This window comes from Rhea pennata, chromosome 2, assembly GCF_028389875.1.
Source record: "Rhea pennata isolate bPtePen1 chromosome 2, bPtePen1.pri, whole genome shotgun sequence".
In the NCBI taxonomy this organism is placed as follows: Eukaryota; Metazoa; Chordata; class Aves; order Rheiformes; family Rheidae; genus Rhea; species Rhea pennata.
This window is the reverse complement of record NC_084664.1, coordinates 108,757,849-108,779,456: the sequence shown is the minus strand read 5'-3', so window position 1 is coordinate 108,779,456 and position 21,608 is coordinate 108,757,849. Positions and strand designations below refer to the sequence as shown.

Below are 21,608 nucleotides of genomic sequence, written 5' to 3'. Positions count from 1 at the left end.
TTTTCCTTAGCTTTCCTACCTCAGATTTGAGATGTTGTGTTGGCACTGGCAGCCAGCATCCCAGGGAAAAGCCCCTACAGTGAGAAGTGGCTCTGGGAGGATTCCCTGCAAGGCCAAGTTCTCTGTTGTCTGCAAAGCAAGATCCCTTTTCTCTGGCTTTTCATAAACCAAGCTCCAAAGTAACGTCATGGTGGGTACAGGATAGAGCACCTTAAAACAAAAATGTGATGTAATCTTTAAAGTAACATGAAGCAGCAATAATCAGTCCATTGCATAATTATTTTCCTCATTCCTCAAACCCAACTAATTGTATTGCTGTTTTAATAGTACTGATATACTATATGCTGAAAAATTCCAGAAGAGTTGACAGAAATGGGAAGAAAGGCACAGAGAGTATAGAGGTAGGATTGCTTTTCACAAAATGTCACATTAATAGCAAATGTTAGCATAACCATGACTTACTGTTAAATGTACAGGTAGCAGGGTTTTAAGACTAGTTGTGGGCACTAGATTTAAGGCTAGTTTTACAGTTCTCATCCTGCCTAAATGGCTTTGACTATTAAAAGGAGTTACACTAGTTGGACATGGTCACTGCATCCTTCTTATTTCCATGTTGTAGTAACTGTTCATCTCCTGGTTTTAGCTTCAGGCCTTCCACCAGCTCCCCCAAATAATCCTCAGCCAAGCTGTAGTTGTTATGACCAATTGCTCAAATATACTCAGTGGTTAAATGTGTCATGTTCTGAAGTGGACATTGTAATGGTGATCTAATGAGAACAGTCCAGCAGTACTGTCTGTGAAGATTCAGAAACTTTCTTATGATTTTAATGGTTATTAAATAAATAAGTAGTTATTTCTAGCATTTATATTTGCACTGCAAGACCTCTGCTCCTTGTTGTTTGCATTATTCTTGCTTTCACCTGATAATTTCTATTACAAGGCAGTTGATCTTATACGGATATTTTTCTGACATTATTTCTCATGTACAGCTCTGAAGTGTGTTGTGTGTGAGAATAAGAAGGAGATAGCCCATCTACTCTATATTAGGAGTAGATAAGTCCAAATAAATTCTGTTTCATGGCATGGGCAATTTTGGGAAAACCAGGCTTTGTGTCCTTCCCATCAAAGGCTGTTGTGACAGGTTGCTGAGATGCCTCACTCTGCTAAAGGGAAAGCAAAAGGTCTATATCTGAATGATGGGTGAAGTGGTTCCTTTATGTGTGTTATTGTAAAATGCTCTGAAAGCACAGGAAGGAAGGATGTCAGTTCTAGTCATCTTTCTGTCCCTTAAATTCTGAGCCGTTAACTTTTGCCCTGTTGTAAGTTTTCTTGCCTTGAACATATATGAGGTAATATCCTGCTTCAGTAACCATGAGCAACCCACACAGCTGCCCTGCATGTTGAAGGATGGCTCATAAAGTTTGCATCCAGAATGTCCTTCACACAAGATAAAGGTATGTGAGTGCAACAGTAGAGCCGGGTCAGGGAATAAGAACTGCAGAAGAGAAATGACCTGCTACTACACCTGATAAACTAAAAGGAAAAATAAACTTTACTGGATGCTATGCAAGGTGTGCATTAACACTGTGTTCCCACTCTTCAGAAAGTTAGTCACCTTCCTATCTTTTTTGTAGAGCCAATTTTTTAGTTTTTTTAGCTTGTACTGATGGTGTGCTTTGTGTCTTACATGCAACCATAGAAAGCTTATCCTCTGGTAGGACACGTGTTGGGAGCCCTTGTTGTTCCTTAAATTTTAGACGTCTATATGAACTCCAGATGACATCCAGATGCCATGTCTTGGTGTCTGTAGGCCCACACTGTAAGACATTCTCCCGAGGTGAGGATACACATGTCAGTCCTTGGAACTGGTGCCAGTTGTTCTGTTTAAATCGCCGCATTTAGCAGGACTCCAGCCGTGTCAGTTCTCTGGGTCACGTCAACACTTGACAAGCATGTGGTAGGTGAAAGCAAACAGATATGCTCACATTTTGCACAAGATTTTAACACAATGTTCCTTTCACTTAGATTTCACCCAAAAAAAGGAAAAAAAAAAGGTAGATCTGAATATAGTGATAAATGTGTGTGCTTTTTGTGGACAGAAAAGTTCGCCACTGTGAAAAGTTCATTTGTCTTCACCTGAGTTTTCTAGGAGCTACTAGCACCCTCTTTTCGAATCATCTGGTTTGACTTTGAGACATAAAATCTTTCAGTAGTAAGTACACTTGCACTGAGTTTGGACTGGTGCCACAGGTAAACACAAACTTCTTGTGACTTCCTTTTAAGCCTGGGTTGTGTTACCTTTGCTTCTTCTGTTTGGGGATTTTCTGCTTTCTCTTTTATCAGCTTCCAATAGAAAACTCCAGTCAAACTGGTTTCTCCTCTCTGGCAATCTCCTTGGCAGGGTTGTTATTCCAAAATGCTTCCACTGGAGTAACTGATCAGTAATTTCCACAACCAGTGCTATTCCTAACCTGGACATGGCATTCTTCAGCGCTCATAGCAGTCAGCGGATTTCATGTATGCTAACAGAATATCCACAGTGCAATAATTTTTAAAAACAAAAGCTTCAGCCAGAATGTGCAAGTTGCTTTGGAATCATTTTTCCATATCACATCAAGAGAAGCTTGCAAATGGAAAGCTGAATTTGCAATTCCCTGTGAAAAAAAACTTTGTTAATTTTTCAGATCCCCTAGCAACCTTGTGATATATAACTGGTGCTAGTAAATATCTGATGCATTTGACAGCACCAAATATTAGCAAGGCTTTTGCATGCAGTTTGGATTTCTTGAACGTAAAAGTCAAGGTTCTTTTGAAGAATTTAATCAAAGAGTTAGAGGTGAAATCTTCTGTACACTTTGGTTACAAAGGTGAGAACAAGGTTTTGATAAATTGTTGTGACTGCAGACTCCATTTCCAAATTCTAACAGGACAGTTGGGTTCTCCCCATTTAGCTCCTCTGTCTTTTCAGGCGTACTTTACTTCCCTTCCCAAGCTGTTCTGTGCAGTTGCTGAAAGATATTAAACAATTATTTTATTCAGACAATGGATAGAGTGGTCTTAGTATGTCACTTATCAGTTTACAAAAAAAATTAGGATCCAGATCTCTCCAGATAATCCAATATGATCTTTCTGGTTTTAGGTTATTATCTTTTGGCCCTCTGTTCAAAATTGCAGTTGTAATTACAGAATGTGCCATGCGGCGCCTCCAGACTGCAGCATTCAAATCTGTGTGTATATAAACACACCCTGGTGTATCTGTATACATTTAATGATTATCATCTCTAAGACTGTCATGCAAATCAGAGGAAACTTCACTGAATTCAATGGGTTCAGGTTAGTGTAAATGAAGTCAGAATAAGGGCCTGTGGGTGCCAGTCTAGGCCTTGCATTTTAGCAGTGCTTCATTTTTAGCCAAGTTTTGCAACAGCTCAGCCACTTTCACCCATGGGAATAATATGTCTGATCACATGCAATAGAAAAATATTATCCGTTTTTAAAAAAATAAATAAATAACCTTTCTTCTTCCTTCTTTCTTTGCCCTTCTCCTTCCCTGTTCTCTGAGATCACAGATAACAGAAGTTGCAGATGATGAGTCTTATTTCTGCTGAAGCCTGTTAACCTTGCTGTGTGAATGACAGTTTTCCAGATTTAAATCTTAGTCAATGTTTATGTTAAGAAGAGGGTTAATGATGATCCCCATAGGCCTCTCGCTCAGAAAGCAAAAACATCTGCTAAGCCAAAAAGTGGTTAGTTTGCTAAATATAGAAGGAAAAAATGCATTTCCCAAAATTCACACTGCTCCTTAACAAATTTAGGGAACCAGTGGGGGCATGTACTTACAGAAATCATACTGTTTATTCATTTTTGGTTTATGTTTTCTCAATTAAAAAAATCAGATTGCTACTGCTAACCATTAGAATGGTACTAAACATATATCTGAAACATTTAATGTAGTTGAACTTTTCATGTATATGTTTAGGTTAATAGCTGGACTTCTGGCAAAGCCTGTGAAGGCTTTCTGCAGAGATACTCTGCAGTATGTATCGAGAAGACAGAGTTTAGCAGCTAAGAAAGTGAGGTTCAAATGGATGGCTGCTAGGAAATGCTCTTAACCAAGCACAACCACCAGAAACACTCTTACAGATTTTAGTCAACTTTTTTTTTTTTTTTTTTTTTTTTTTCCCTATCAAGCTTCCTTCTGATCGCTGCCAGCTGCCTGACTCGGTACGGGAAAAGGTTAGCCCTGGTGAACAGTGACCAGCCCTCAGCTGCGGTAGCCCTAGTCTGTCACTGTGCTTAATGTCTCAGCAAGAGTCACCTTCTGTAAATTGGGTCTAAGCTAGAGTTTGCCTCCTTCGCCAGTACTGATGATAAAGCAATTTGTGACCATGCTGTTCTGCTTTGGTCCCGGCCGTGGTTGGTGGTGGCCTTAGCTACAATAATAAAGTGGCATGGATTATATGCTTACGGATCTAGCTTCTTAGACCACTGATTGCCAGGACGTAGAGCAGGACAACAAGGTGCCACCACCTCCCTACCTAGGAGCAATCACCAGCAGGGACCGGAGAAGGAGGCCCTTAACGTATTTTTAAGGTGCCCTTTCTCCCTCTGCAGCAAGCCCCCTTTTGCGTGTGGACCGCCCCATCTCAGCCGGTGGCCTCCCCTCACTCCAGGGCAAAACCCAGCAGCTTCGGGAAGGACTGCCACGGGCTCCCCAGCGGGTGCACCAGACTGGGACCCGCCGGGCGGCCCCTGCCAGCCCCACGGGTTTCCTTTGGGGCGGGATTGCACTTTGCTCCCATGCCGAGCCTCGCTTTTAACCTTTCAGTTTCCTGCGTAACAGTGACAGTTTCCGTGCTTGGCAGCCCACGGCGAAGACCTGCCGCTCTGGGTGAATTGCCCGTTTTTTCCGTAAGCTACCGGCAGCACTTTGTTAACCCTGTGTGAGAATGCATCAACTTCACCGGGAGGCTGGCAGAGCTCTGTGAACACTTATTTTTCCCGAGTGGAAGGGTTGTCAACATGAGCTCTGGAGATGTTTATTAAATTCAGGCTTTTACCTATACCTTAGTGAAATTTCGCCGACAAGGTGAACTGAACTTCAGCCTATGAATATCGTTCCAGTGAAGAGGTTTGAGATAGAAAACCGCAGCCGCAGGGCTCTGCCGAGGCACGAAATGCAGGGCGCGTGGTTTAGCGAATGCTGCCCTCTGCAGCCTCTCTCTTTGCCTGCTCTTCAGATCCATCACGGGCATTTTTAAGGCTTTGCAAAACATTTTGCCTTTTTTTCTGAAGACCGTTTCTTTAATCTGCTTTTCCAAAAGCGTTACGCCCACACGAGAGGCTGAAGAGACAGTTATAGCAAGTTACTGTTGGTGTTGACATAGATCCTTTACAACTGCTGGGGAACGAAAGGGAAGTACTGGGAAACCAGCGCTCTCAGAAGATGCCAAAAATACATGTTGATCCGCATCAACGCTTAGATTTCTTACACGCTCTAAATAAATATTGATTTCAGTGATATCGTGAAAGTTTGCACTGGATGTTTTCTTCAGTAATAATTTAAGCAGCAATTGGTCCATCCATCAAAACTAGAGAACAACATACATGATCCAGAGTGGATTCAAACCAGGTTTCAGTCTCTCTTCTCTCTGCCTGATAGCGTATTCGCTGCTGTACTTATTCCTCCTGGGAAACTGCTGCAAAGCAGTATGGAGGGATAGAGTGAAAATATTCCACTACCACATGGAAGCTGTATTTAAAATAGAGTGACTATTTAAATTTGACAGGAAAATCCCCAGCCATTAAATGTTGCCAACTTCTTTTGAGGGGTTTCTATTAATATTTTCAGTAAATGACTTACGAAAATTAGTCAGTGGTTAGAATACTACTGGAAGTCGTTTTCCTTAAGTCCTTCCCAGTTACTGGGAAACGTTATCAGAATACCGTGGGGTTCCCTGAGGCCCAAGAGCAGAGCCTAAGGAATTCTCCAGGCTGGAAATCCATGTTTTTTTACTGTAAATACAGCAGAAGGAAGTAACCAGATTGTTATCCCTCACTTAGTGAAAAAAAAAAGACTTTATAGAAAAAAAAATCGAATTCCAAGATTGTCTCTGATAACTAACTGCAGAATTTAAAAAGGACAGGTTTCTTTTCAGTTTCAGCTCCATGGATAACTAACATAAGTATTCTTGTTATGATATATCTACCTCAAGAGTGATTTATCACAACCTGAAGGTGGTGGAATTGGAAGCCCCTGTCCCCAGTGGTTTTGCTTAGTAGACTGTAGTGGTCCTGCTGGTTTTTTGAGCCTGTCGAGAAATTTGCAAAGCCATTAGTGGCTCATCAGAAAAATGCAGGTTTGTTAACTCCAACAACTTACTCGAGGATAAATTGTAGATTCTTTCCTCTGAGAACTTGAAGCTATAGTGTTAAAGCTTTGACATGTTACCTTTTTCTTGTCAAGAAACCGGCATTTTCCTGTGGTTTTGATTTCTCGTTTTTCACAGAAACTTCTGGATACAAGGGCCTTTGAAATGTTAGGGTGAGACTCAACAAGAGGTCCAGGCAAGCAAAAATGGTTGAAGCAGACAAAGATTTATTAAAATGTGTAGTTCATTTTATTGATCTGCAGTTTAGCACTTCATCTCTCCAATTCTTTGAATGTCAAAATACATCTATAAATATAGTATGGGTTTTGTGTCTATAGTATTATTCTTCTAACTTTGTTTTCTTTTAATTGTGATTTTTTTGTGGGGTCAAAATATCTGTACAGAACTGCTTAGTGATTTACCTGGTAAGAAAGGGGAATTTTCATGTACGATTACCTCCTTTTTGTTTGTGCATTTATGAACCCTTTTTTTCCAGAAATTCTTGTATAGCTGCTAACGCTGCTCGAATTGCCATGGTTTTTCAAGAGAGTAATGCTTATTGATAGTTCCCACATGCACTGGCAGGCAAGTCTAAAACCTGTACTTTTGTGTTCGCAGCTTGCATAATACAAAATTTAGAGATTGCTTGTCAAACTAAGTGTCAGCTGAGTTTCCTAGGAAACTCACTAAAGATATTTATAAAACTACAGATCAGCTTAATAATAGATATAATAATGTCAGCAGCTCGTGACTGTTTTTTTTTTACTTTATCAGTGCATTTTCCTTTGCTTTAATGTGTTAGCAAACCAAACTAATACATTTACAAACATGTGTGTTTTGTTCAGTGTCAGGAAATGTGGAACACCCTGCTGTAAAATAGAAAGCATCTAAAAGAATCTGAATGTCATACTAATTATGCGACTGAATCCTTCATAAATAAAACTGCAGCTGTGAAAGTAGAAATATAAACATAATATAGTATGTTACAGTTCTATTCTCAGTTGAGCTGAATGTGTGAGTTTTAAGTTCATTGCACATACATACAAAACAGTTACTGCAGAATTAACACAGATCCTCAACACAGGTTTGTACAGAAGACTTGTAAGTATTGTAAGAAGACATAAATCTGCGAAAATAATTTTACCACTGAGTTAAAAAAACATGAGCTAAAAAGAGAGAGTAACTAATGCTGGTGCTCATTTTTATTCATTTTTCTTCTGTTGTGTTTTCCTCCTACTGACTGTTTAAATGGACATGTAATTGCCACAGTGGGGAGGAATCTTCATATTTTAAGCACTTTAAATTTAATTTTTGTCATGTAAATTTAAATTTTTCCGTTTATATATACACACGCACGCACACATGCACACTTTATTTATATGTATATATATGACACGTATATAGTATATATAGTTATATAAATGTATATGACACCAGAACATAATTAATAGAGATATTTAGGGTTATTAGAAATTGATGTTCCTTAGAAAGCAATTAGAAAAGGAAATTCACTTTTCACATTTTAATGCTGTAATAAGAATGAGGTTAACATGTTTAGTGATGTGGCAGTACTAACACTTTATCTCATCTGGAATCCATTACTTGTAGCTGCTATGTACATTTGCCTGTCAGAGCTGGGTTTTGGTACTGTAAGTAAGATTGTATGAAGGATATTCGAAAATTGATTTTCTATCTAAAAAGTCGGCGTGTAGCTTTTTATACACCCAGGCCTAGATTTTTCAGTACCTAAAAAATTCAGTACAAGTTTAATGCAGTTGCTAAAGAAGTCTTGGGAAACCTGTCCATCACGCACTGAAAGATTAATTTTCCATAAAGCTAAGAAATTTAGCCGAACTCTAATAGTAGTTATGTGTTGATCTGTTCATGCTGATGATGACATTGCTACTTGATACAGTGGGCTGACAGTTAAAACCTTGTAAGTCATTGCATTTATTTTAGTATACATCACCTGTGGCCTGCAACCTTAAAAGCATAAAAAATGACAGCTATTTTAACCGATACTTTAAGGTGTGTATTATATAACAGAGCTCTGTCTTGTAACTCTGGTGTTCCAGGTAATTACATTTGAAATGTGTTCTTTGACTTATCTTTGACTTACCCAAGGGTGACAGTTTCTGGGTGGAAGACAACTTGGGCCGGTACTCAGGACATCAGAGGGCTGATTAGGAGACTTGCTGCCGTGCGTTGTTGGTTGTGTAACTCTCCATCAGTCACTTTTCAGTTCCTTGCCCTGATTTACCCGTTAGTAGAACGCAAATGATAACAATCAGTAGCCTACTGAAGCGCTTGAATAGGCAAGAAAGATGGGTATTAGCACTACATACCGTAACGTTAAATCGTTTCCTATCAGCTCTGCCAGCGTGACCTTGGTTCTGGCGACTCAAGAGGCACCGTCTCCGGTTTACACCATCGCCAGCGGCAGCGCTTCGGCGAGAGCAGCGCTGGTTCACGCGGCCTCACGCGGTTTGCGATGGAGCCGCGCTTGCGCACGGACACTCGCGCGCGTCCGTAGCGCTGGCCAGGACCCTCTGCCGTGCCGGTGCGCTCGCTCTAGAAGCGTTTTTCTGCCGTTTTTGCACTTACCCGCTGTTGCGGCCCAGCGCTGTGGGCTGGCGCTCTCTGAAGCTCCTGCCCGCTTTCCCCGGGCCGGTTCAGTCTGCTCCTGCCGGTCATCGAGCCCGTGAAAGCAAACCGCTAGGAGAACGGAGAGAAGGCTTTGGAACGGGCGCGGAAGTGCAATAGTTCTGCCTGAGCAGCCGCGTTACGGAAAATTACTCCTTGTTTAGGAAGAGATTCTGCTTGGAGGCGTTTTTGGTTTTGTTTTTCCATCTCTTCTTCCGTCTTAGTATATGCCACAAGCGTAAGGCGAGAGCTCTCTCAACGATAGATACGCCAGTTAAAAACGCATCTCTCCGTTGCAGTATCTGTGTTAAAAGCAGGGATCGCAGAGGTAAAACTTTGCTCGGTGCGGTGCAGATCGACTGCACGGAAGGTTCTGTTTGAACACCGCTACTTTCCAGTGTGGTTAAATGTAAAGATGCGCTTTTATATCTTTATATAAGCTTAAGGTGGCTTTTGGGGGAGGAGCAGGTTTTGCTACAGATTAATTTTCTTCAGGGATCATTCGGGATAATTTTGTAACTAGATGCCGCATGTGTTGCAGTAACAGTGATATTTGAAGTGTCATGTTTAGACATCACACCTTGATAAAAGAAAAAGTGGATGTTTTAACTGCAGATGCTGGAATTCTTTTTCCCAGTTATAACAATGGAGGTTCAAACAGGGAAAATGCAAATAAATATATACACAGTGTATTTTCCTTGCATTTCAGTTCATATCCGTGGGAAAGTAGGATGAGAATTACAAACAGGCTTTTAGGGGGGTATTTTTTCAATTCGTCAGTGTGTGTGACCCCTGTGTTAACAGAGAGTCACGTTGCAAGTCAAGAGTTCACCATTTTCTCTTCTTTCCCACTGCAATTGAGTAGGCTCCACATGTACAACCTTAAATATTAGGAAAAATGGGAGAATTTGCCCGTTGATAAAGAAATCTTGGTATTACTGTAAGAGGATGAGTCAGCCAGTGGGGTATTCACTGCCAAATACCAAACAGCAACGCAAAATCCAAGAAAGCTTCTAAGTCATGCAGGCAGGCCGAGAAAATGAGCCATCTGGGCCCAGACAAAATCTAGGGAATGAGTGAAAGTGAGGGAGGAAATCCTGCCTGTTTTAACTATACGTATAAAATTACATTTTTATATCCTTATTGCTGCTGTTCTAGCATGTTCTAGTTAAGCTCAAAAAGGTTTCTAAAATAATCAGTGTATGTGGTCCCCCTTTTTTTCTAGTTCCCTGGCTCTTTTTTGCAGTTTTAAGTCTCTGTTTACCTTATGCATTTCACTCAATCTTGACAATGTGAAGAGTCAGATTGCTTAACCACCATTTCATGCCTGTTTTGTTTTCCAGTTCTTATGCTTTAGTCGCAATGTTAGAGGGCAGCATTTCAGGACATATTTGTGCATCTTAATAAGCCTTACATTATGTTTGTATATATTAAGCTAACATTATTGAGGCCGTAATTAACATTAATCTTATGCTAGATTACCATTATGCTAAATGAAGGAATCTCTTTCCCCCATTTCCTTTTTTAAACTCAAAAATACTACTTTTATCTAAACAAATTTAAAATGTTATGACACGTGGGTAGCCTCAGTATTTTTTAATCTCACAAAATTTATTTTTTATCTCACAAAATTCTAGCATTTCATTGCATTTGGACTGCGTGTGAGTACTGCAAGTGTAAAAGCACTATATCGAAACCGAGTTTGAATAAAATTTGTTTGCTTGGAAAATACAAACCCAATCAATGTATGTAAATTATTGGGCTGATGCATTTACCATTTGACTTCTGTTTTACTTTGCAGCTGGAACCTAAACCAAAAAAAAGTAGTGAAAATTATTGTACTAGATGGGATTTTACATATCAAAGTACTTGTTTATTTTTCTTCCAGCTTTTTAGAACGAATTGACAGCGTCAGCATGGATGACTACACACCTACAGATCAGGTTGGTGCAGCTAGTGGGATAGGGTCTGAACCAGGATACCATTTGTATGGATTCTTTATGTAATTTATTTTAGTCCCAACAACAGCTGAAGTACGCCGTGCCACATAATTTCAAAACGCAGTCAGTCAGCTGGAGTGACAGATATTAAAGAAGCGGCTTTTCAGCGGTGCAAGTTCGTCTTTTACTGTCAGTACATCCAGGCCGGCAGTTCCAGTAATACCTCGCTTTCCGTTCTGGGTCCCGCAAACGAAGCAAACACGAACCATAAAAGCGTACAGTTTCCAACACCGGCCTTCACTGCATGGAAGCAATGTCTCGTCTGAACTGTGGGGTGATGGAGACCAGGGCAGAGGCTCCCCTGTGTCCATCCCCGCGGCCGTGCCGCAGCCCCGCAGCGAGTTCCCATGCAGGGATTCGGGAGGGAGCCTGCGCGGCAGCACCATGCCTCATGGGCTTGTCCATGGGCATGCAGACACCTTTTATTTTTCAGCCTTTTCCCGACTCCCATGGGGAGGAGAGCTTCTGTTTAAGCCTTGTTTGCAAGAGAGCACGCTTTAGTTTCCTTTTACACGTAGGGACACAGCTGCAGCACACACATTCACAATGTTTGCAAAGGCTTTTGGCCACTGATTTACAAAATTTTGACTGTTAGTAACATGGGTTTTTTTCCAGGTGTCATGATAATCTGTTGAGTGCTCTGAGGACAAAAAGGCATTCGGGGAAGTTAAGGCTGAAGTGGGATAGTCATGGAGAAAGAAAGGGCTACACGAAGCTTAGCTTTGGCTGGCGTCCCTGTCGCTTTGGGCAGGTTCTCGCTTGGACGGACTGAGTCGGAGGTTATGGTTTTCCAGTGCTGGTATCCCACCACGAACTCTGCCTAAAGATTCTGGGTCACATTGTGATAGATGCAAAAACACAAAGTAAAAGAGAGTACCAGCACTGGATATTTTAGTCTGAATTTTCAAAGTATATAGTGGATGGAAGCTTTTGAAAAATACCATTACCGCATCTCATTTTATGAACAGGGACTGAGATTCAGAGAAATAAAGTGACTTGCTAGAGATCACACAGGGGGTTTCCAGACTCCTTGTTCAAGCCCCTGACCACGAGCCTGTCCAATTACTCGATAGCGTATCCCAAAATAGAAGGCAATAAAAAGTAATGTGTGTTTTATTATAAGGTGAAATTCACATAGTTGCCCCAATAGAGAATAAATTATTAAAGCCCTCAAGACATTTTCAAATTAAAGTAGTTGCACTGAGGTTTAATCCATCTTAAAACTCATGAACTCATGTTAGCATCAAATTTCTTCACTCTGCTGGAGAAAGAAGTCAATGAAGCAAAACTGTGTTTTTGTTTCCATTATTTATACTAGTGTTGGCCTGTTTGATCCTGTGAAACCTTTCTCTACCTTGAGCAGTAGTTTGTAGTAGGTAGATTTGGCAGTGGATCCATATTATTTATCTGTCCAGAAATTTCTCCTGACATTTCCTTTGAGAAGGCAAGAGGCCCTTGATATTAGGCAGATAGAAAACTATTGGGCTAAAGGAGATTTTCTGACTTGCTTTTAGGTTTTTGTCCCATTGTATTACATAGGTTTTCCTTGATGAATTAGACTGCTAAAAATCACTACCTTCCTCTTCTCCCTCCCATTCAAGTGGAAGATGACATTGGGGTAGGGGGAAGAGGCGAACTGAGCTCGTCTCCTTGGACTCTTCCCCATCCTCTTCCTCCTTCCCTTCCCGTTGTCGCAGCTCCTTGGTCACAAGGAGACCTAAGCTAGACGGGCCGTGCCGGCTGTTCCGCAGAGAGGGGACCGCTCGCTGCCATCCCCCTGTCCGTAAGCTGGCGGCTCCCTCGAGCTGTAGGTTTTGTACCCAGTGCCATGGCAGCAGTGCAGGTTCAAAATCCTGCCAGCAGTGATGATGGCACACGGTGAGCTAGTTGCATTAAGGTATACAGAATAAATTGCTTTTATGTTCTTCCTTTGAAAATCTAGGAAATTGTAATTTTTTTGTTGTTGTTGTTATTAAAAGGATGTTATTGAGATTGTAAAGTATTGCTAGCCTGAAAAATAGGAAAGAAACGCTAGATTTGCATGCAACCTAAATTGTGTTCTCTTGTGCACTGTAATAGAGCTTTAATTACTTAGTCACAAGCTATTATTTCGATAGGATTCCTGTCTCATTTGGTATAAAAGAGGGCAGAACTAAGGTTGCCTGGGCAACTGTAAATCTGGAGTTTTCTAACATTTAAATACTTGACTTTACATCAAGAATAACATATCTTTTTTCTCAGTTTTATGTAATTTCTGCATTCGTTATCCACATCACATATTATATGACCATCAGTAAGAGGTTTCAGTATGTGTTATGGAAAATGTGTAGGACATTCACCTCCTTTCAGAATATGCACAAGATATTCCAAGTTCGGAGTGGATGTCTGTAATGATCTACTTTGTCAGTATGGACAAATACAGGTTTACCAAAAAGTCTAGTTTAACTTTAATTAAATTGAACATTTAAGACTTCCCATGTAAAATAATAGTCCATGCTTTTAAAAAACAAAATTAGGGTAGAAAAAGATCTCTCTAATCAGCTTCTGTGTTCTCATTTCCAGGACCTATTAAGATGCAGAGTTTTGACATCAGGGATTTTTGAAACAAGATTTCAAGTAGATAAAGTAAATTTCCAGTAAGTCTGTTAATAATAATTTATGATCCTCATACTAATTCCTAACTACTTAGTTCCTATGTCTGTGCTTGTGTATTGTGAGTATGGCCAGTTTTGGGGTAGGTTTGAGGGCTCTTGGCAGGGGATTAGGGTTTGTAATTTTTTTTTCAGTCCGTTCTACTTAGATCTTAGAATAATTGCCTTGTACTCTGTAATAAAAGCTGATATTCATTACGTCCATTAGTGCTGCCCTATTGTGGGGTTGTCTGTGGCTGTTTTTACCAGCTGGTTCACTGGTACAGCACTGTAAACTCATGAAATAGTTTTGGGGATGAGATCTTGCAGAACTCAGTGGAAACGCTGCCGAGTCAGAATTTGTACAAGGGGACAAAGAGAGTTTAACATTAAGAAGTCCTACGTTTTCCTTCTCCTGGAGGGCTGCAGGCTCTGTGTTTTGAAATTTTGTACTGTGTCTCTGTTAAAATGCACCCAGTCTGGCTAACTTTGCTTATAGTTCCTAAGACCAAAAAAGGTAGCAACTCTAACTGGGGAAAAACTGCTCCTGAGCACCTCACCTTAGATAGTTGTATAGATTTACACTCTCTCCACCACCACTTCAAATATTCTAAAACTTGTACGTATTTGTAACACAGTAGACCTAACCGTATGTGACCATATGCATTTCTACAGGCTGGAAAAGCCAGCTCTTTCCCCGGAAAGGAGTGTTTCTCGTTTGGGGAATTTAGTAGCGTTCCCGGGGCAGAGCCGGGCAGGCAGATTTTCACAGCTTGCTCACAGGCAACGCAGCGTCAGAAATTCCTCTTTCCCTTCAGGCAGTATTTTGCTGCTGCTGTCCTTGGAGCTGTCAGATTTTTTAAACTGAACCCTGATGCTGCATGCTTTGTGTGACTTTCCTAATGCACATAAGTGATATAACATCCTATGGCTTTTTAACAGCATGTTTGATGTAGGTGGCCAGAGAGATGAGAGGAGAAAATGGATCCAATGCTTTAATGGTGAGTAAAAGTATTCCGTATTTTTATTTTGGACTTATTCTGTACAGTGTGAGAGGCTTAGTATTCATACTGTTTTATTTATGCTGAGAACATGATGTGTCACTGATACAGAATTCCTATATTATATAAATATTTTCTTCTGGTATTTATGGCAGTTTGGGGAGTAATGTGAGCGTTACCCTGTGGAGTGTGTTCTGGGTTAATGGAAATGTTGTCTTCTCTCTCCTTTTTCTGTTGCTCTGTCCAGACGTCACAGCTATAATCTTTGTTGTGGCTTGTAGCAGCTACAACATGGTAATAAGGGAAGACAACAACACAAACAGACTACGGGAATCCCTGGACCTTTTCAAAAGTATCTGGAATAACAGGTAAAACATATCTTTTCACGTTCTTCTCCCCCGCCCCCCCCCCCCCCCCACTCAAAACCCATCATCATTTTGTTGTTCGGCCAAGGTGAGGACATGCTCCAAATTTCGTTTCATCCCCTTCCTCAAAGGCGGTGGCAGCAGCGGTGGCGGCGCCGTAATGTACGCATGTAAATTACAGATACAGTAACTAAATAACAAATACCCTCCTAACAGAGAAAAAGTAAAACTGAGAGGTGAAATAAAATAATGAGAAGTTCCCAGAACATGCCTGTCACGATTCCCTGGGCTGAAAGGTGACTGAAGTTAGAGTGTGGAAAAATTAGAAGCACAGATTCCAAAGGGATGTTGTCATGACAATGGCTAGGTACCTTATTTGAGGAAGAAGGGAGATTATTTCCTTTCTATTCCTCAGGAATCATACAGGCCATCCTAAAAGACAGGATATTTATGTGGGTGAACTAGTAGTTACGGCAGAGCACTTTGAGAAAAGGCAACTTTCTAGTCTTTTTCTCTTGTTTCAGCAGTACCAAGCACAGCGAATAGTAATGCTAATTTTTGGACTACACCCTGCTTTTAGGAAATGTCACCATTTTTTCAATCTGATATCAAAAGGATAATTTATCAAACAGTACCTGAAGAAAGTTCTCTTCAGCAGTGCCTAATCCAGCTTTTATAAATATATTTATAGATTCTATAAATATATCCACCTGCTTTGGTGCAGGATAACAGAAACACTGATTTAGGTGATGAGTTTTTCTGTTGAAGTATGATCCAGATTATTTTACTCCATGCCCATGAAGAGATAACCCCTAAATTTTCTGTTGAAGTGATATGTTTTCTTTGATGAATAACACTAGCATTTGGCTTATTTTTGACAGGTGGTTACGGACCATTTCTATCATTTTGTTCTTGAATAAACAGGACATGCTAGCTGAAAAAGTCTTGGCAGGGAAATCAAAAATTGAAGATTACTTTCCTGAATATGCGCATTATACTGTACCTGAGGATGGTAAGATTTTTCACAACTGCCGGATATAACTAGCTGATGTAGTCCTTTTGGTTGTTTTCTTTTTGTTTGGTTTTTCCTTTCTGTCTCTCATGCACATTCACAAACATGCGCAGTTCCTTACCGTGAAATAACTGTTGCATCGGTGTGCAAAGATAAAGCAACCTGCTCTTGCGCACGCCAAGGGGGGCTGGAGGACATCCCTTCCTGGTGGCTTATTCCCAGGGACCAACCCTGCCCTTGCTCGCTCCTGGCCAGCCCCAGCGCGGGAAGGGCGAGAGGGGGCTGTGACGGCCCCGGGGCACCCGACCCCGCTGCGCAGCACCCGTGGGAACCCAGGGTGCCTGCTGGCTCTGCTCCTGGGCACCTGTGGCCGGAGGAGAAGGAGGGTACGGGAAGCCACCTGGCCGCCCTCCCTCACCAGACCCTTCTGCCTGGGCTTCCTGCGTTGCTGAATTTCGCTAGGGATTCGGACCCAGGCCGGTTTTGAGGGGCAAAGCAAAGGGCTTGCTTTCAACCATGCTGTATTCTCAGACATTTAACAGCAGAGCTATAAATTTCAGCATTTGCAAATACCAATGGGAAGCAACGTTGCACAGGAGCGCAGCAAGAGAAGTTTAGTGGAGGAAAAACACATTAATAAATACAAGAGGAAGAATAAAAGAGACACTAGTATGTGTTTGGTTTCATATTATTTCAAAAGGTACGATGATTCTTGCACTGCAATAGCATATTGCATAAGTAATCTCAGGTATTGTAGCTATTTTATACCAGGCAGTTAGGTGCAGAGAGATCATTGCTTACCCAATATCTCAGTTCTGTGTCTAGCAAAAGAAATAAAACATGCGCTTTCTGACCATTGGGCTCTGCTTTTGCCAAATGACATTGTCTGTGGCATAGAGTGTTTAGAGATCTGTCAGAAAAGGCTTTTGTTCCTCTCTTACCACCAGTAACAGTGTAGGTTATAGAATGAAACTGTAATAAGCTATTTCATCTTTCATTCAGTTCTGGGATTTCAAGAGTGTGTTACTAAATTTCTAGCGGAGAGGATAGATACATTTTCCTCTCTTAAAGTCTGAGTTAGCCCGGCATAAATTCGTTAACACTAAGGGCTTTCAGGATCAATCTTCCCCCACTGTCACTCTCTCTCCCAAACATGCACCCCATATATACAGGAAATTTGGGCAAATTCACTTCACTTTTCATAGTAAGCAAGTTGTCAGACTGAAGTTGCTTGTTGTGTTTCTCAATGGGATTTCACAACAGTTATCCAGATTGTCTGCACCTGAAGCAGCTCTCTGCTTTTAATCTGTAATTGCTCGTTTGTTTTTTAATTTCAGCTGACTTTATCTGAGGACAGCAGGAGCTGAACTCTAAGATGCTGTCAGTTGTGTTGCTACTCTGTGTTTACTCTTACTGCTGTAGATGAGACCAGATTTTCTGTTTCCCTGTTCTGATAAATTCTGTCCATTATTGTGTTATGTTTATAAGTGTCTGGTCTGATGTTTTAGATAAGTAGAAATCCCACTGAAAGGAAAAGAAGAAGTTGTCTCTTCACTTTATTATTTGATTTTTGCATTTACAATAAATATAGTTGTTATAGGGTCTAGATATAGGAGGCTGATGGACAATTTAATCTAAGATCCCTGGGATGTTTAGGTGAAATATATTTAAGTGTTCTGCTGACTTGCCTGTATCCATCTGAACACACTTACACGTGTGAACTAGCCTCTTTCTGATACGACCAATGACACTGTTGCAACAATTTCTGCTCTTTTCAAGTCCCTAAGAGATGTTAAATACCTAGATGTTTATTTCAGATTTTACAGTACCCTTTTGTTTTAGAATTGGCTATTATGAATCTGCTGTGGATATTTAATATTTTAAAGGACTGCTCCCTGTACTGAAGGGCAACTCCCTACTTAGTAAATCTTTGACTCAGATGATTTACTAAGATAGATGATTGTGGTTTTTGTCATGCTTTTGATGTAATTTATTTTTATTTAAACAGCAACACCAGATGCAGGAGAAGACCCCAAAGTCACAAGAGCCAAGTTCTTCATCCGGGATGAGTTTTTAGTGAGTAATTTTGATCTTATTTATGATTTTATCATAGGAAATACTGGCATATAGCAATTAATTTAGAGAAAACCGATGGGATTTTGCAGGAATCTGGGAGGAGAAGAGGATGACTGGCAATTCCCTGCTTCTTTTCAACTGCCCGTCTTGCAGAACCTTTTCCAGTGGTTAAACATTTTTATGCCCATTTTTATATAAAGTCACCTGACCTGCAAAATATCACACAGTAAGCAAGTACTAGAGCTAGAAATGTCTTTTAAGTGCTTGACTCCTAGTACATGATGGGTGCAGACAGCTTTGCCCCTGCGCACAGGGAAGCGGTGGTGTGGCCAGTTTCATTTCTCATTAATGAGACTTTTTGTGGTTGTTGTTGCTTGTGATAGGCGCCGCTCTACTACTGCTGCTGCTACTGGTGACCTTTGCCTTGGATGTTTAACTTCTTGTCAGTGCAGTCCATGATGAAGCAAAAAGACTTCTTATCCTGCAGTCCGCCAAGGGCTTTGGCAGTGGTCAGCTGGCAAGAAGGAATGAACAAAAAAAGCAGGTTTTATCCTTGCGTAAGGTTTTGGATGACTGTGTTGTACCAGTTCGGAGGTTTGTCTCGCCCCGGCACTGCCGTGGCGCTGCGGAGGAGTCAGTAGGAAAGCTTACTTGTTTGCTCAGACTCGTTTTTTTAAATAAGGCGACCACAGAGGCTGGAAGTGAAGAAGTGCTGCCTGCGTATCGCAGGCACAAACCGTTATCAGCCACACGGCCACAGCCTAGCACTGCTGTCAGGAACAGGGGGCTTAATCCAGCATAGCTTAGTGGCTTCTAGACATATCGAGTCGCCCCGACCGTGCGAAGCAGCAATGGAGATCGTAACTGCAGCTTAGTGCTTCAAATCCTGCCCTACTTGTAGGAAGCATAAGGGGGTGTTCAAAAGAACAAATTTAATCATTAGGATTAAGAATTTTAAAGTCATTATGCATTTAAAGGCATTGTTAGGATTTACAGCTGTTTATGCAACAACAAAGAAAGAAGCCATTAATCACGTTCGCAATTTGGGGATTTTCGTTCAACGCCTCAGCTTTCTGAATTGCGAGGAAAACCAATTTTTGGTTAGATTGCACTGTGTTAAAGAGTTATAAGAAAGACCACCTCAGACCAAATCTCTTGTGCGGTAGTGCTGAAATGCTGCAAAGCAGATGAGCCTGGCTGCGTCCAGCACTTCGTGTAAAGAGGGGCCGTGAGAAACCAGTTTTACTAGGAAACTAGAGCTTTTTATATCTTCGTTAATCGCCTCAGGGACGAGGCGCTTGCCCGCCGTGACGTGCCCACGTTGCGCCCAGAGGCCACCTACGCAGGGGCAGGAGGGACGGGGAGCGTGCCGTGCCTCGCGGGCGCGCGGGCCCGACCCCCGCAGCAAGGTGGAAGGAAGAAACGGTGCTTGTTTCTCTGCCTGTGGCCGTCTTGGCTCCGATATATGCTTTTTTTTTCATTTGAGACTTTTTCCTTGTCCTGCTCTGTTGGTTTTCAGAGAGAATTCAGGGAAATCTGTGGGTTTTTTTTTATTTTTACAGTCTTTATTGCGATTTTTGTCGCAGCAGCCAGTCAACCGCAGCAGCGTGCCGGCTGCTGTTGCACAAGGCACGGGCGCCTGTGAGAGTCTCGGTGCATGTGTCTCTTAAAGCTCTCCGTCGGCTAAACCTGCCTGTAGATACTGGTATTCCTGTCAGCCAGCCAAATATAGAGCAAATAAATCTGAACACGTTTCCAACAAATATTGCTATAAAGTAGTATGAAGTATTAGGAAGACAAAATACGTTGGTTCCTAATTTCAGCATTAGGCATGGCCATCTGCTGGCTTCAGCAGAAGGTCTGGTTACTTAGTACCGATGAAATCTAGGCCATCAATTTTTAAATTATGAAAGCACTGAGCGAGACCTGGCGGGAAATAGCCTTTGCTGGTCTCATCCCTCCACGGCTGGCAACCCGTCTCTGCACCTTCAGCAGTGTTGATCTTTCTTCGGCAGCTCACACAACACGTCCAGGCCAGCGGTGGTGCCCCACTTCCAGGAAACCAATTTTATAGGAAATTCTCCTTCCTCCTTAGCCTTGTTCCTTTGGCACAGGCACATCCTTCCTCCTCCCAGGCTCTTTATAAACACAGTGTCCGTGCACTCGTTGTTTAGAATTCGCCTTATCCTGATTTTGGTGTTTTGTATACAGGATTCCCCATCTGCTGATGTTTTGTTTTAATACATCTCCAGTATATAGATAACTCCTATTAAAACAGAAAGCATGTCACCCTGGTTCATTCTGGTTTAAAAAAAAAAAAATCTGAAACTTGGGAGTTGATGGAGCTGCTGTGCAAATACAGAGACTGGGATTCCTTAAATAATGCATACAGCTCCGTTCCAAAAACTCCTTGTCATCCTGACCCCTGGAGTGCAGCGGCTCCAGTGTTAAATATTCCCTCTTGTGTTCTCGGAAAGTAAATGTTCTTTTTTTTGTTGTCCCAGAAGATACTTTTTTCCCCTATGAGTTGGTGCTAAGAGATAAAATACTACTATCCAGAATGAGCTTTGAGTGTGTGGGTGGGGTGGAAATACTGAATATGCCCTAAAACATGAGCGCTACAGAGCTGCCAAGGGACAGAAGAGATCAACAGTGTGAAAATATATCCTTTGACATGCTTTACGTGTAACCAAATCTCTGCAGAACATCACGGCCAGCTGACTGCTGTATACTTGGCTGGGAATGAGAGTGTGGCTGTGCGTGATAAACACAAGCGAACAGGCAGCGAAGGAGCAATTACTTTACTCAAACACTAAAAAGTGCAACAGGGAGTTGAGTGGCAGACAAGGCTGTAATTTGGGGGGCAGAAATATTTTTTTTCTCCAAATGAAAAAAAAAAAAAAAAAAAAAGAAAGAAAAACAAAATTAGTAACTGGCCTCTCCTTGCTGCTTTTGAATGGCATTTTACTATGTTCAGTTAGAACAGGGCTGTAGGAGGAAAAAAATTTGTAAAGCAGCTATTGCATCAAAAATAGAAACAGTATTGGACTTTTTAGTGTTTCTGTATTAATGTCATTGCTGATTTCTGTGCTTATGATCTTCTCAGGTGCTTAAGGTCTTCTCAGCCCTTAGGTTCCTAAGGGTTTAACTTCCCCCGGATTTTAAAAGACAATGATCTCCTAGACATCTCTGGGAGTTTAGGAAGCCTGTATCCTGCATGGAGATGCATGTAATCTACATTTTAGTAGTTTCAGAATTTTGCCACCATTGCAGTAATTCATAAAATATATTTTTGTTCATTTTTTATAATTAATATTGAGTGTATTTGATGCTTCAGATATGATCAGAACAACTTACTCATCAGTTGAGTAGGGTTATTAAATTAATATTTTTCATTAGAGTAATCCTTGAACTAGATTTTCAGTGTAGCTTAGTAAAAAGAGAATCATTGTTAGTATACATTTGGAAACACCTATTTAATTAGTGTTGATTATCTGACATTACCTAAGT

At 41.2% G+C, this 21,608-nt stretch overlaps 1 protein-coding gene across 2 annotated transcripts in view; it reads left to right on the top strand.

Annotated features, from left to right (window-relative positions):
- GNAL (G protein subunit alpha L) overlaps positions 1-21,608 on the top strand; it is a 198,737-nt gene that overhangs the window by 170,614 nt on the left and 6,515 nt on the right. For both annotated transcript variants that reach the window (XM_062570112.1, XM_062570113.1), the window contains 6 exons: positions 10,903-10,957; positions 13,577-13,650; positions 14,587-14,645; positions 14,893-15,013; positions 15,892-16,022; positions 18,031-18,098. In XM_062570112.1, coding sequence (XP_062426096.1) covers positions 10,903-10,957; positions 13,577-13,650; positions 14,587-14,645; positions 14,893-15,013; positions 15,892-16,022; positions 18,031-18,098 — 508 coding nt within the window. The remainder of the gene's footprint in view (positions 1-10,902; positions 10,958-13,576; positions 13,651-14,586; positions 14,646-14,892; positions 15,014-15,891; positions 16,023-18,030; positions 18,099-21,608) is intronic.